General features: G+C 37.4%; 1 protein-coding gene across 1 annotated transcript in view; it reads right to left on the bottom strand.

The window, feature by feature from the left end:
• The window catches only part of si:dkey-106n21.1 (solute carrier family 23 member 2), a 44,781-nt gene extending 28,386 nt beyond the window's left edge, over positions 1-16,395 (bottom strand). Inside the window, exons 1-2 of the mRNA XM_038707067.1 lie at positions 16,140-16,395; positions 7,477-7,629 (exon numbers count right to left, since the gene is read on the bottom strand). Coding sequence (XP_038562995.1) covers positions 7,477-7,629; positions 16,140-16,211 — 225 coding nt within the window. The 5' untranslated portion in view covers positions 16,212-16,395. The remainder of the gene's footprint in view (positions 1-7,476; positions 7,630-16,139) is intronic.
• Positions 16,396-16,791: the final 396 nt, after the last annotated feature.

Below are 16,791 nucleotides of genomic sequence, written 5' to 3'. Positions count from 1 at the left end.
TTTAAATTTGAACATCTCTGAATAAACACCTGGACCAGCCTCAACTAAATTATAAGCCTCCTAAAGGAAGTATTAATTTATTACATTGGTATGCATTATGTTGTATGGTGTCCTCTTTCTTTGTGTCATTGAGTACAGAGCATAAAACCTTTGCTTAGTTTTTAAATCCTGGATATTAGCCACTTTATTAGCCACAAATTATTTCATTAGTATTTAAAACTTTCATGGTCATGTTTAAAAAACACAGGCTGCAGTAAACCTGGTGGATGCAGTATTTTGTCATTACTGCATCACATATATGATGATATATTTAATATGCATGAGAAACCTCTTGTTAGATAAATACACAGTCCATTTTTTCATTTAATAATTCTATACAGGCAGATTTGTGGATTGCAGTATTTAGCTTTTATGTTTGTATTTTTTCTGATTTTAAATCTACCTCTGAAGTATAGATAGATTTGAGTGCAGATTATCTGAGCAGCAAGAGGAATTGTATAATCAGGGACTCTCACGCTCCTAATAATTAAAGCTGCTCGTGCTCACTTCTGGCAGTCTGAATTCCCTGAGAGCAAACTCAAATTGAGGGCTCTTCTAATTTCTCTAATTTGTGCCTCCTCGTCTCCTCTCTTCTGTCTGTGACCCGGAATCGATCTCAAGATGCCATCTTGATTCTTAAAATGCATCTCAAGGAGAGAGGGGGCTTGCCGGAGGAGCTGTGAGCAAGGATCCACCTGTGTATCCTCTGCGGAAGTCTTTTGGGCACCTCTGATGTATAAAAGAGGAGTGACAGACAGCTGGACTTTGTAAACCATGGCGAGAGCCTACAAATGTAAGTGATCATTTTGTATTCATAAGTCTCATTAGTTATTTAAGAAGATCAAATGTGCGATCAAATTTTCTGCCCTCCACCGTTTGGATAGTGCCTTTTTTTCCCTCCGATGTCCTCTGGCTGTTCTGCCTCAACTCTGTGATTTATTAAGTTTAAGTATTAAGTATTTCGCTTTAGCACAAATCACCAAAAGTGGAGGCAGAGCAGGAGAACGACATCAGAGGTAAAACTAGACAATATTTACTCCATTAAATCTGATGCAGTTTCACTAAAACCAGTGAAGAATTTTTTTTTACAGTAATCAGTGAGGCCTAGGGTGACCATACCTTCTCTTTTTCCTGGACATGTCCTCTTTTTGCGAGCTAAAGAAATGCATCTGGCAGAGATTTCTAAATTGCCCAAAATGTCCAGGATTCGGCTTTTGCTTTTTACAGTCTGCATTTATTGATCAAAGTCACTTTTGTGAACCGACCAACCACATTAAAAAAAGGGGTTGAAGCTGTGTTAGAGCAAACCTTTGAAATGTTGAACTCGTTCTGCATGACTAGTTATTTTGATTATTGACAAGTTAGCACTTAGCATTAATAAATTATGGACTAACCACCAGCATTTTTATTTTTTATTTTTCTTGTACCTACTAGTCATAAGCTATAGATGATAGGCCTACTATCTGAAATTATACTGAATATACTATTGACCCTAATCAAGTCTTATCAAGGCAGAAAACGGTTTTGTTTGTGAATCAGTTAATTTGTTGAATATCAATAAGCTGAAATGTTACATATAGTCACCCTATAAACAATCTAGCAGAGGATGCCTAAGCCCATTGTTGGCACTGGTGCGCAAGGAAATATAAAAGTGGTTCACACAAAGTTGGTAAATGTTCTTGCTACCAAATTGTCTCCAGACATCTATCTTAAAGAAAAGCTTGGCCGTGATGTTACTTGTCAACGGGTGGTCACTGTGCGTAATAAATACAGTTCATTGTGTGGAATGCAGTGAAGTTGCAGAGATGTTTAACCTAGAAATCTGGCCCAAAGGTATCTTGTGCCTGTCATTAAAGACAAGGCTGGCAAGGTTGGAAGAGTGGATAGTTATAGGCCAATCGCACTAGCCAGTGTGTTATCAGTGTGTTATAGATCATCTAAGTGAGTATATTGATACCACTGACAACCAGTTTGTCTTTAAGGCTAAGCATGGTACTGATTTATGTCTCTATGCCTTGAAAGAAGTAGCTGAAGTGTATAGGAGACAAAACTCCTCTCCTCTTATAGATGCCTCTAAAGCTTTTGACCAAGTCAATCAACAGAAGTTGTTTCAGAAATTGAAACTAAGGGGCGAGCCTGACAGCATGATAAGTATCCTGATATGCCAACCAGAGTATGCAGGTCAGATGGGGTAATAGAGTCTCTGCTCCATTTGGCGTCGGTAATGGAGTAGAACAAGGGACGTTACTCTCCCCAGCCCTCTTTAACATGTATACGAATGATTTATCAGAACAGTTATGAGGCTGCAAAACTGGCTGTATGATTGATAACACTAATAAATCATCTCATGTATGCTGATAATCTGGCTCTTGTTTCTCCTAGCAGTGCTGGATTGAAACAGTTGCTGGATAAATTTTCTGATTATGGGGTCAAATATGATGTGCAATACAAAGCTAAGAAGAGTGCTGTCATGATAAGAAGACCTAAACTTTCCAGTTTTTTATTTGTTAGGGTAAGTCCTAAGTATTTGTAATACAACAAAATATCTGGGGTTCTCTGGATGTGTAAAACCTCTTGAACCCACGGGGTTTCCCGCTTTAGCTGCTTCTAAACTGCTTAGATCGTTTATACAAATATTAATGTTTAAACTTATGATCAATATGTCTGTATGGACACGCTACACATCGTTAGATCGGTTACATTATCCACAATTCAATAGTTCAGTTCATTTAATGGAAACACCAAGCCCCAAAGTCTAATTTTATAGATTCATCAGCGTAACCTGCATGGTACAAAAGACCAGGGCGACTGTGTCTCAGGAGATAGAGCAGGTTACCCATTAATCGAAAGGTTGGCGGTTCAATCCCCATTGTGAGTCAAAGTGTCCTTGGGCAAGACACTGAATCCCAAATTGCCCCTGGTGGCTGTTCCACCAATGTGTGAATGTTAGTTTCTGTTTGAGCACTTAGAATCTGAATGCAGATGTAGTGTAAAAGCGCTTTGAGTGGTTGAAATGACTAGAAAGGCGCTATACAAATACAGAGCGTTTACAAAAGTGAATCCTGCCATATGAAGTCCATTGTTAACTTCTGCCACACTTTTCTCCTGCACTGTGTTGTTGTTTTCCTTACAATGCTGCCCACAAAATAAAAGTTCATAAGCTGTCTGTCCAAGCTAGATCAAAGAAATGATGTGTATTTGATATTATTTGATAATTTGTTTACAAGTAATATTCATACTGTTTGAAATAAATAAAATATATATTTCATAGTAGCCTATTTCAGTTTTGTGCAAAAGGAATTCAAGGCCTGTCCCACATGGATGCCTGTCCCAAATATAGGCAGGGTCAGTTCAGTGATTATATTAATCAAAGTTTTACAGTATATTTATTAATTTAGCTGACTTTTATCCAAAGTGACTTACAATTGCTATATATGTCAGAGGTCGCGAAGCCAGCAGAGCATAAAGCATGACTTTATGGTACGATTAATAATGATATGACTTATTTATTTATTGTACTCAGGGGCTCAGCTGAGGTGATAACTTTACTTTAGGAGAGTTAGAGAAGAGTTTATAGTTTTGAAATTTTATTTTAATGGCTCATTTAGTTATGTGCTCTAAATAAAAATTCTTTAAAGCCCAAGAGGCCCCGACAAATGCTTTGTCCGGAGAATGGACTGACATGGGACAAACTAGGCCACTTGTTTGTGCCTGTCTGTGACCATCCTTGACCTTAAAAACTTGCGTCCTGAGATGTGTATTTGTCTCTGCTACGTGTCCATAAACAATTTAAAAGTAGTCAAAATGTTCACACAAAGATGAGCATCCTGCATTATTTTAAGAGGAAGAGGACAGAGGTCACAGGAGTAGGAGTAAAATTAACTGAGGAGGAAGAGCTTGTAAGTTGTATGGATAGCTAGTAGACATACTGTATAGTATAAGTCTTCACCATCTCCCCTCCCCAGTCTGTTCTCCATCTTCTGTTACAGCAAATACCCTCTTTCCGCACTAAGTACATTCTGTTTTCAAAAGTCATTTAAGTACTTTATTTGTTTTGTGTATGTTATAAATTAGGTGAACCAAAAAAATATGCACAAAAAATTATGTTTGACTGTTGTAAGAGGTAACAATATCACCAAATCTACCAAATAAAGAAGGCGTGACTCGGAGACAATTTTAAAATGACAGATGTGACCCCTCATTAGCATACCAAAGTAAATCACTTTCTTGTATACATACCAAAACTTAAAACCCCCACATTGTCTCTGATCTTTTCTTAGTGGTTGAGACAATGTAAGTGCAGTGCATGTGTGTATTAAGAGGTGGGGGGGTAGAATTTGGAGGAAAGGACAAAAAATTGAAGGCAGATGTTGACAGGCCTCACCAGATATATGGGGGTATTTTCAAACCTGTAAGTCATACCTAAGGTCAGTTTTTTTCAAAAATGACAGACAATGAAAGACAAATTGGTGTATTTCCCAAAAGACATCTTAAAATGAGATATAGATGCAGACCGTGATGATGGGATCAAAGGATGAAGTCAGGTGATGTAGAATAAAATCGAAGTCCATGTGGGGGAGGTGGAAATGGGTTGATGTTTGTGCCCTGTGTGAAAGTCAACGTTGACTTATTTTAACTTACATATATAAGTTAAGTTGATTTACTAATGTGACCTACTTATTTTAAACCAGTCAGATGCTAAAAATAACTGCTGGGCCTTCTGGAAGAATCATGTTCTAAATCAAACCAAATGCGGGAAGGAACATCCTTATAACCCTGATGGCAATCATTCACAACAGCATTTACTATTTACCATTTTAACATTCTGGTGAGTTGGCTAGTAAATTATGCTGTAGATTCTACACGTGCTGTTTAAAATAGAGTGTAACATTGTGACCAAATAGTCCAGGCTGTTATTATGACTCTGAGGTAACCAGATGACAAGGACACATGTGGTCTTTTGACTTTGTTTCAGTCAACCATCTGGGACAGAGAGGCCAATAAAATGTACCTCCACTAAATGTGTGTTAACCTTTGATAACAGCCCCTAAATTGTTCATTCCAGTCATCTATCTGGGTTTCAGATGGAGATCATTTTCTTATTTTCAGCAACAATACAATAACATATAACTGAGACATGATACAAGAAAACGCTGACTACTTGGTATGGCAGTAAACAAATTTAAAGATAGTTAGTGCCTGCTAACTTGGCTGGTGGCTGCCAGTAGCTTCATTAAAATAAAAAATCAGTATCAACAATAAAAAAAACAATTCAGCTGAATATCGTTAAAAAGGAGGAATAAACTAAACAATTTCATTGGATGGCCAATAAATTTCTATTCTCCAGTTTACCATTTTTATAATTGCTTTTATATTACTGTATATTGTTTGCTATGTAGCAGGAGGGAGTTACAAACTCAATTTCACTCTATAACCTGTTGTCTTGTGATAAATGAGTACCTTACCTTGTGTGTTTTCATTCCTTTGTCTGTGATTAAGCCTAGGTCTTTAAATGCACAAGAAAACTGAAAACATTACCCCTCACAACTCTTCAGAGTTTAACCTATTTGCAGAGCTTCCTTGTAACTAATTTTACTGCATGATTCAAATGTCATGGCAGCTCTGCTCTGAAATCATGCTTTGAACAAACTCATGACTTTCTGGTCTTCTGATCTTCTGGTGCCCACGCACCAGTGGTTAAAGCCTTTTTTATGTCCTTTTCCCCTGTATATTAGAAATATTCTCTTAATCTTATTAATTTAAACTTTTTCTGTAGAAAATACTTTTCCTCTCCCTAGATGTCAGCTCATATTAAACCAAGTAAAGTGCACTGAAACCAGTTTTCTCCTCCAACATGTTATTTGGGAGTATAATTTATAATGAAATGTTGACAACTACTTGATCAGGTTCAGTGTCCGAATCAGATTACGGTGGATTATTAATTTAATAAAGCTGCTTTAAAGGGGTGTAACAGTTCAACATCAAGTTCTTTAAATCACATACACATATGTACATGTAATACACTTCATTACCACATGAATGTGGTATATTTGCTGTGAGTGAGTTAGAGATAATATGAGAAAGAAAATGAGAGAGCTATTCGATTAGATTTAGATAAATTTGCAGGATTGCTTTTAGAGCACAAAACAGGAAGAGGGTGATGGTCTTCCAGAATGAAAAAAGCTAAATCTTTCATTCGGTGAGAATGAAACAATTGACTGGCCTTACCTTCCTGTCTAAATACTGTACTTGTCTACCTAACTACCTCCATATCTGCACGATTCTTTCCAAATCTAGCTAGTTCTCCAATGTTGCCTATGCCATCTTTGGATTATATATAATTTTTTACATAGAACAGTATAATGGTATTGTAACCAGCATCCTGGTTTGCCTAAGTTTATAAACTTAATAAGGAAACATGTAGGGGGACGACAAAATCCACACTTATGAATTTAAATATTGTTATTTATTTAGAAGATTTTGTTGTAACACACCACCTAGAATAAAACCCCACCCTACTTCCCTCTCTCCTCTCACACAAAGTTTAATCTCAGTCAATGGTCTCTGCCTTACAGCCAAGTTGGTGGCGAAGGATTTTTTCATCTCGTATTGTGCTAATCTTTAATAAATCATAACATATTAGGTTTGGAATTAATCTGCAGATGCTCTGACCAATCTTTTCTATGGATGTAAGTTTTGAGCCACGACAAAGGCCAAACTGTGGCCTGCAACCGACTAGGAAAGCCTTGTTTTTAGCCAAGCTGATTGCTGGAAATGCCTTTTGCTATGCCGTTAAATAATGAATTCTGCTGAAAAGAGCAACGCTTTATGATAGGCTCAAGCTGATGATACACAGAGCAACTTTTATAGCAATGGTGCAGGGCAATGTTGCTGTCAATGTTAATGAGTAAAGATTACTACCGTAATGCACTACCCCATCACTCTGCCACCCGGCCCGCCCCGCCGCTATCCGTTCAAATCAAAGTCGGACTTGCCACAAGCGAGATTGCCCAGCAATATGCTCAAAAAGTTGCCCTGTGTATCGTCAGCTTTATTCAATAAAAAATGTTTTTCAATAATTGTGAGCCACAAGAGGTCATTGAACATACAGTCATAAATGTGTACAAAAGGCTGATGGTTTCAGTAGTATGTGAGATTAGCTGCAGACAAATACACACACAAACAGACAATTGGCACCACCAGAATGATGGGGCTGCTGCATATCACATAGTATGAGCCGTGTGGCACCTCTCCTGCTACTAGTGCACACTTTGTACTGTCTGGTTCACAGCAACTTAACAAAATGATAATTTATCTGGTCAGTGTATGCCAAATTGTTTTGGTATTCTTATGCAGTACTATTGAGCTTATGGAGGATAATAAGAGGGCTTCTGCAACAAATACTATCACATTGGACCAAACAAGAAATTACCTTACCTGGAAGCCGAGCAGAATGCAGAGATACCATGGCGGCCTGTCATTTAGAGAATAAACCAGATCTACGCCTTTGTTCACAGTCTCTTCCTGGGCATCTGTATGTGGTTCCCCAATGTCAACTGTCAGCTGTGGCTGTTCATCACTTTCTTTGTCCTTGGAAAGAAGCACAGCAAAGGCAAACAAGTCATCAATTCAGCAATTCATTTATCCAAGCAACAGCAAACATCAAATAAAAAACAATATTATCTTATGGCGTTTGGTTTAATTCCACCCAGACTATTTGGGCACCAACTCCCAGACCTAAATTTTCTGACAACTGTTGTTACTGTTGCTTAAGGCATACCAGAGATTTTCTTAATGGTTTTCTTTTTTCTTTTTCTTTGAAACTGAGGGTAGTTCAGGCAAAGCCTTCTATCTTCACTGTAATCTAGAGCTGTTAGTTTAGTTTAGTTCAGATGAAAGACATAAATACTCAGAGTACGCAATGGAATCAGTGAGTTATGGCGTGTGGAGCATCCATGAGGACAATAGTGAAGGTCAGGTGGAATGAACAACATACCTTCTTCTCCCAAATAATATTCATATTCTGTTGATGAAAGTGCCTAAAGCTGAACTGTTCTGGTGGTCTTCCCACACATCATTTCTGCAGCCAATCTCATGTTTTTAAAGATGTTTTTCAAGAATTTTATGAAAGACAGTGATTTACTATGACATTTCTCTCAACTTTTGGGCTCCAACTTAATGAGAGTGGTTGGATTTGCATTCAAAGCTGCATACAGAAACACGAAGAAAGTATTTTTGGAGAGCATATGAATATGCAGTATAGCTCCATTTTCTTGCATATTTTTATTGTTAAATGTACAAGAACTACAGTATGTTTTGTAGCCACTGCTATAAGTTGTTCGAGAGAGGAAAGTAGATATTTCTGATTTGTATTAATTTCATATTAAGTTTGTTATGTGTGCGTGCAGGTATGTGTGTGTAATATCATTCTACATTGGGAATGGATATAATTGAGGAGTCCGAATTTCATGGTATTTTAAATATGCATGAAAATCAATGTTATATATTTGCATTCATTTGAATCAAGTCTTTTAACATAATGGTTTGCAGACACACAACAGTATAAAAACTCTTTAAAAAGACAGCTGCACTTTGGTTCTACGCCAATATTTTTATTATTTAGTTGTAATATCTTTTCAAATTACTTACACTTTTATTATGTATAACATTACCAGAGGGAACTGGCAGAGTCCATATGTTGGTTTAAACAACATTCATAAGACGGAGAGGGGTTTAATTGCATGCATTGCTGTAAGTTGCAATATGTAAATGTGCACCACATTTTTTTAACCCTACACTTCAACTACTCAAGAAGTGTCTAACAGTAACTACAGCCCCTGGTGAATATGGTGCAATATAAAAGGTTAAAGAAGCCACATTTCAGCATTATTGGTGTTGTACTCCTCTCAGTTCAATTTCATGTTTTTCGTGATTGGTCCATGCTGAAGCTGTGATGATCCACTTCACTGTGCCATTCAAAAAGACAGCCTCTATCCCGTCGCTGTGCCCGCCTTTTGTCACTTGCCATGTGCATCAATCCATTGCCCAAATTATGGCATGTGCTTGTGATAAGAAGCTTTTTAAACTGTCATTGGTACTGCCGTGAATTAAAATGAGCAGTTAGCCTTTTAACAGTGTGTTAATATTTAATATTGATGTTGTTGTTAAGAATCTTTTATGTAGAGATTCTAAAGCTGATGATACACGGGGCAACTTTTTGAGCAATGTTGCTGGGCAATGTTGCTGGTGACAAGCCCGACTATGTTTTGAACGGATAGCGGCGGGGTGGGGCAGGTGGCAGAGTGGTGGGGGAAGGGGATTATGGTAGTAATCTTTTCTCATTACCGTTGACGGCAACATTGCCACATTGAGTGTGTTAACCCACTCAGTTGTATCCAGCTTTAACAAGCAGGGGAAATTTATTGCAGGTCTGGACCTCTGCCCCCTTATTTTTGGCTCTGACTGCTATTCAAATGTCTGGAACATGAGGCCAACAGCGCAAGAGGTTTTGTTTCCATCAGGGAGACATGAATGTGAGTGGTGGTAATACAAGGTATTGTACATCAAAGCATTGACTAAATAACACAAGTTGTGTGACATGTAACTCCCTTACCATTCATGTTGTCAGAGGGAAAATCATTAACCGTTGCTAGATTTAATGTACACTTACAAATACCTTTGAAAAAAACCTTTGATCTTATTTGCCTTTTCCTCTGCTTCCATTTAAAAGTGTCAGCTTGCTGACAAGACATTCTTCTTCTGCCATTTAAATAATTTTGGTGACATCAAGCAAAAGACAAATCATATAAATGTTAGAAAAATGGATGTCAAGTGTGGTCCTCTGGTCTTCAGAATTCAAAGACTGATAGAGTAGGTCAGGTGTTTTAGTATGGAGAGAAATAAGTCTCAATAGGAAAGACAAATGTTATACATGAAAAAAGCCAGTGTTATGCAGTAGTCAGGACAGGGACAAAAACAATACAGACTGTGAAGCTGTCAAAGTAAAAGCCACAACACTTTCCCAGTCTATGGAAATCGTATAGACCTATATATTGTCTTTTGAAGAAATATCTTTCCAAATTGGACATCTGGCTTTTCAGCAAAATTATGTAGAATTGCCAAGCGTTCCACCACTCCCTAAACACAACACTGATTTGTGGATTGTGGATCATTAAATGTGTCTCCAAACTCCACACATAAATGTAACCAAATCCACATGCATTGGGCGAGTCATGTTCACAGATTCAACTAATGCAGCGAAAAAATAGACATTGATATTTTGAGGAGGGATTTCAAATGCAAATGTTAGACTGTTAATATGTTAAATATATGACATTTGTTTAAGTTTGGTGGCCTTTGTTAGTGAATAGTAAAATACTTTTGTGAGAATTTATTGAAGATACATAAAACATTCTGAAATCTTTAAAAGTAATTTTCAATTTATGTTTTAATTTCTGTGTCATTCAACACACATAAGTTGCTACTATTGAAACTTATTTCTCTCCATAGGTTAGAGACTATATTTGGTCATTGGTGTAAAGGTTTCTATGAGCATGTTATTTCTGTAATGGACAGGCAGCCTATTCTGTCCAGGGTTTTTATGGGATTTTCTTTGGCATTCTTTGGGGAAAAGGAATAACCCTAACCCTGACCCTTAAAACAGGCCACATGGAACCCAACACTTCTGAAGATTTGTCTGTTTGAAGTGTAAGAAAGTTAGAAGACGCCACAAGTGTTTGAATTCTGACAGAGGTATTCAGTGGAGCGTTTCAAATGTGGAAGAGGTGGGGGATTGAGTAACATATCAATTTATATAATTATATAAAGTTTATGGGGAGTCATGCCTTGGTTTAAAATGATTGTAAACAAGCAACAGCTCATATTATTTCCTTCCAAATCATAATGAGGAGAGAGTACTACTTAGATTTATTTAATTCAGAGGGGCTTCAGGGTAGCGACACTAAAGATGCATCTACATTACAAATTGGGAATTTATCAGAATCAACAGTGATATCTATAAAGAAGCTATTAGACACGACACCACCATGTAGTGTAGACTACAGTCATGTAAAGCTGTTTTTTTACCTATTTTACCATTGTGTTTAGCTTGTATCAACTACATTAAACATATAGTATATATGTGGTGGAGCTGTTATGTGTAGCTGTGAGGCTACATGGAGTATCAGCTTCTGGACCCAGATGCAGTTGGTGAGATTTGTTGAAACAAACGGGTGAAACTTGGGTAGTGATTGTGGCAGTCCAAATACGCACACAGAGAGCAGCAACTGAAAACGAGTGGAATCCAAAATGCGGAAAAGCATGAGAGACATGGATGTGACAAACAATGAACTAGCCCTGAGTGAAGGAAGCAAATCACTTAGATGCAGGTGAGGGAGAAACTAATCATACACAGGTGAAAACACAATCAGTGAGACCACAACCACAGGAAGTAAAACAAGACAACCCTGGAGGCAGGCATCTACAAATTAAAACAGGAAACACTCTAAACACACCCCCGCCACACCAGAACTGTGACAGGAACTGGGAGAAGAAGACAAAGTTACTACGGAAGTGAAAGGGTAGACAGATGATAACATGGGACACTTTAAAATTGTGATGTAATCCTGCTGAATTGTGTGAGTATGATAAGATCTGCATTTAAAATGTTAATTGACAAATTAAACCATCGTCTGTCTCTTTCTCAGTGTGCTGTATCATATCAGTAATAATTAACAGTGTCTGGACTATTGCACCACTCTTCTCACTGAATGCCAGACTAGAGCCAACACATCACATCTGAGCTCCAGTTAATTTAAGGATATTTCACACCACGCCCCACGTCCCTTGACCGGGGACAAAGCCACATGCTGCATCTTTCGCTCTGAAACCTGCTGTGTCTCAGAGGATGAGTCTGGCATACAGTCAGCTCTTCAAACAAAAGAAAACACGTAGTTGTGCACATCCCGCTGTTGTATCTGTCTCATGCAAGAGTCACATAAGAGACAGGATGCTCAAATGTGGATCTATTTATACCACATTTCCTCTGTCTTAGATTTACTCTCACGTCTCAGAGTTCTCATTAGATCGTGTATGCAGACATTCGCGTCAGTCATTACATGGCCATCTGCTTCCATCTAGTGTTCATCTACCTACACTCCAGTAACCACAGAATTCAAGGCCTGCAAGTGGGGGGGATCCAAATAGCTAGTGGTGTAAATAACGTTGCTGCCATTTCTGTTATACAGTGGGTTAGTTCACCTAAAAAAAACAACTACAAAAAAAGCTAAACACATATTTTCTGAGAACACAACAGCAACATCTCTTTCCAGAAACAGTGTGAAAGCTTTAATTTGAACTACTTTCTATCAAGTCACAGTCCCTATGAAAACATCTGACAGTGTTTTCTGTGAATGATTGACTGGGAGGAATGCCCAAAAGCAGACAAAAAATGTAAAACTATCTTTGTAGCTACAGTGTACTTGTTTAAATGCTTTACAATTCTGTAAACTAAGTAAAAGTAGCATTGCAACATTTACTGCTAAGTGGTAAACAATGAATCTTTTGGATTTTATTTAATAAACTTATTGTTTATCTCTCTAGTTTGCCACATGAATCTTCAATTTGTCATACTCATTCCCAAAATGTCTTAACTCCAAACTTATAATACTTGGCATTTTGGTAGAACTGCTAATTGTCATTAGTATCACAAACATAAGTCGTATTCTATTCTCACTCCAGGACTAAAGCCTACTGTGATGCTGCATTCAGGTTATTTGCCTCCAGCCTCCTGTATGTTTTATATTGTACACATTTTACAACTTAACCTTAGAACTTTTCCCTCTTGCTTTTACATCTTTTTTTTTATTTTTTATTGTATCGTCCCTTATCACCAGTATGTATTGGTATTTATTCACTTTTATTATTTTTGTGTTTTTAAATGTCTGTAATTTGTTGTTGTCTTTTTCTCAAACTTGTCTCAATTACCTTCATGCTCTACTACTTTGCAACAGCAAATACATTTTTCCCAAAATGTAGTACTGCCTAATTTTTTATTAACATAATGAGGAAATGTTTTCGTATTTGCCAAGTTGCTAAGTGTTCATACTGAATATATCAGCCGAATGTTCACTGACAACATATTAAATTTGTTTTTTTACAGTAGCCTCTATTGTAACACAATAACTTGGGTTTTTTCTGGTTCTGTTTAGTTCAGTTTGATCTTAGTTAATATTGAAAAATCCAAAAGGGATATATTCACCAGCAATGTTTTTCATTGTACATTTGTTTACAGCACACAAGTTAGAGGGAAGTGTCCAGGGTGGATGGTCAGTATACTAAGTGCAGGACTTTGACAGTGGGGACCGGGGTTCACATCTTGAGTCTGTGGTAAGGTTTAGGCAACAAAAGCATTTTGGTTAAAGTTTGGGAGTCATAGTTTTGGTTGCGTGTTAACTGTTAATAGAGTAAACTTGTACTTTAGGTAACTATTAACATTTAAAATTTTTGGCTTTGCTATGACTGCCTAAACATAACTATTAAAATGTTGATAATGATTTAGTTGCTATGAGGGGATGTCACAATTCTGCAACTTAAAAAACAGGCTACACTATTTCCCTCTAAAATTAAGCAAAACGTACATCCATAAACATACTCAAGCAGAGTACCAGTCAAAATTATAGGCAGACAGATTATTAAAAGTCTGATTAATCATCACTGAAGCTGGCCAGCACGATTATTCAGCACACAGCATCATGTGCCGTCCGTGTCACAGCTGCGACAATTTAGATGGATAAGTTGGCCGTAGGAAGATCAATTAGTTTGCTGGCTGCATGGATGATCTTCAAAAGGCTTTTCTTAGTCAGTGACTGTAAACCATACTGAAGAAAACTAAAGAACTGGTTCAATGATGCTGTGATGCAGTAGGAAGGCAAGTGTTTTTAGTTTCCGGATGATTTTGTCTTTTGGCAGCATCTGTGATTTAAACTGAGGTTATTGTTTAGTCCAATGTTGAGGTCAAAAGGTTGATTTATTCCATCACTCACCAGGCCATTCAAAGTTAATATTTACATATGTACACAAGTTCATTAATGGTTAATGTGGTGGGTGGACTGCTTTTAGAGGCTTAGTTGCTTAAAAGTAACATTTTTTAAATTTTTTTCTGCAGTCAGGGAGTGCACCCTCCAGAAGTCCTCTTCAAACAAGTTCACACCCAAACAGTCATCACTCAACTTGTCAGTGCAGCATTTCACCTGACAAGAACATATAAAGCCAATAGCAAATGCAGCAACAGCCACAATTTTTGACCCTTGCTAATGTGTATGATGCTCTGCCGCTGTCGTTACGACTTCTTCTGTGACTGCCCACCAAGTATCGCTATATTAACTAGCAAACATGTATTTTACTTAGAAAAACATGTTATCAACCTGCCTTACCTCTTCGTTCTTCCACATACAGTAACCCCATGTACAAAAGAAAGTAACTATATCTTCCAATAATTTGAATTTGACAGCTTTAATTATAGCAAAATGCTCTACATCTTTCCCAACTTCAACTATAGGCTTGAGATTTGTTTGAGGAGACAAGCCAAATGCAAAAGTGTAACTGTATTCAAGAATGCTGAAGTCCACCAAAAAGTAATGAAAGATGTAAGTCACACAGAGAGTAGAAGTTTTGTTTCATGTGAAGCCACCCTTTGTTTTTGGAGTTTATCCTCTATCGATACCTGAAACCCTGGACTCTGGAAACTGAACTTACAAACAAAAGCTCACTTGTATGAACAGGGAGAAAAATGCCAAAAACACATTTGCTTTCCCTCTCTATTGCTTTGTACTGGTGAGTTGTAATTGTAACCCTGTTAGAGAAGACATTCAGGTGTACTGCATATAAAAGTATTTTGTACATTTACAGTCAAAAAAATACCAATCCAGGCTTGTATATGCATGGTGAACAGCATGAAGACAAGGAGTGGATACTGTAAACTATGGGCTTCATCACCAAAGAGACATTATTCAAATCATCAGATTATTAAATAAAATCATATAAAAATAAACATGATTGCTGCACTTGCTGAAGCTGTTCGGTTTCACTGTTAAAACATGCATCCATATCTGCTTCCATTTTATTATGGTCTGAAACAGTTACCTACTATTATTAGCCTAATGAAATGATTTCTCAAATGTGTTTGATGTTTTTAGCTCTAAACACTGCAGAAAATCTCAAAAAGGAACTAAATAGAACATTTTTACATGATCAAAGCCTAAAAATAAAATTATGCAAGCTTAATATGCAGGGCAAAGGCAGCACACTTGACAGATTCAATAAATATATAAACACTAATTCACCATCTGTGAATTGACTGTATGGTAGAAGTCTCCCGATGGGCCTTTGTATGAGTGTCAAGTTGTATACAATACAAGGAAAATAAGAGTAAATATGTATTATTTTGCAGATGTTGACAGACTGATCTCTTCACCCATCTGCAGTTGAAGCTGTGCTGTTTGTTTGGTGTTCCCCTTTTTCTAAATTCTTCAGTTAATTGGGATGGGGAGAAAAAAGGAGAAACATCAACCTTGAGATCAGCTGTGTACACATGCACACCCCATGCAGCCAGAGCTTTTTACCATTCACACACACACCATATGTCCCGGCTTCAATATCCGTTATTCAGTTTCTGTTTTCTTGGTTGAATGTTTTATCAAAGAGCATTTCTAGTTTTAGCTTGGAGCTCTTTTGATCCATCTTGACTACACACAAACCTGATGTTTGCCACATACTTTAAAACCACGCAATCAGACTCATTGAAATATCCCATATTTTGTGTAACACATGCACACTGAGTAATTTGACATTCCACAGTGGCTTACATTTAGCTCTTACTGCTGTAATGTAAGAAAGTAGCACTGCATTTCTCTTCCTCTTGGCCTGTAAGTAAACGCAAAAGAATAATAATAAGAAACAACTTTCATATTATTATTATTACATATTATATTTAACTATTTAACTCTCTCACATTCTCACCCAGTGTTTAACACATTGATTTTGTTTGTGCCACAAAGCCAAACTAAAGTAGTAATAGAGATTTAAGATGACACTACACTTACCCCAAATGCAGGATTGACTGTCCCCTGCTCCTTCAGTCCCAGCTCTATTTCCTCATCAGTAGTGAGATGCATTCTGGTAAAACAAGGCAAGGTGGTATAGTTTCTGAGGATCTAAGTGGACTCCACATAGATAACCAAACACACACGGTGTGAGTAAAACTTTGACTGACCACAGACTTAAGAGGACAACATGAGGGGCTGCCTCATGTCGCCATGGAAACTGAGTACAGTCAAAAAGAGAGGGGCTTAGTTATTTTGTAATCTCCTCTCCGGCTCTGAAACATTTCTGGTCTGCTGAAGTGAATGTACTGTAGGCTTTAGTTACTCTGACTTACAGTCATGTGCCTGCTGTTGTGTGACCTGTTGTGTCATGGATCCAATGAAAGTATCCAAGCACGTTTGTCACATGAATATTTAATTTGTCATACTCATTAACATGCTCTTCTCTTATCAAAAGCTTGGAGTGAAGACATTTGGAAAAAAGGTGTCATTGTGGGTTTCTGTTCTCGTTCCCGGACTAAATCCTACCATGATGCTGCATTCAATTTATACGCTTCCAGCCTCCTGTATGTTTCATACTGTGCAGATGTACAACTTTTAAAACTTGATTTAAACTTGTAACAACACTATTCCCACTTGCTTTTAAGTGTCG

The sequence above is a fragment of the Micropterus salmoides genome, unplaced genomic scaffold, assembly GCF_014851395.1.
Source record: "Micropterus salmoides isolate LMB-PRFRI ecotype aquatic unplaced genomic scaffold, ASM1485139v1 Ms_hic_scaffold_8, whole genome shotgun sequence".
In the NCBI taxonomy this organism is placed as follows: domain Eukaryota; kingdom Metazoa; phylum Chordata; class Actinopteri; order Centrarchiformes; family Centrarchidae; genus Micropterus; species Micropterus salmoides.
The sequence above is the reverse complement of the archived record's forward strand: the minus strand, read 5'-3'. Positions and strand labels throughout refer to the sequence as shown.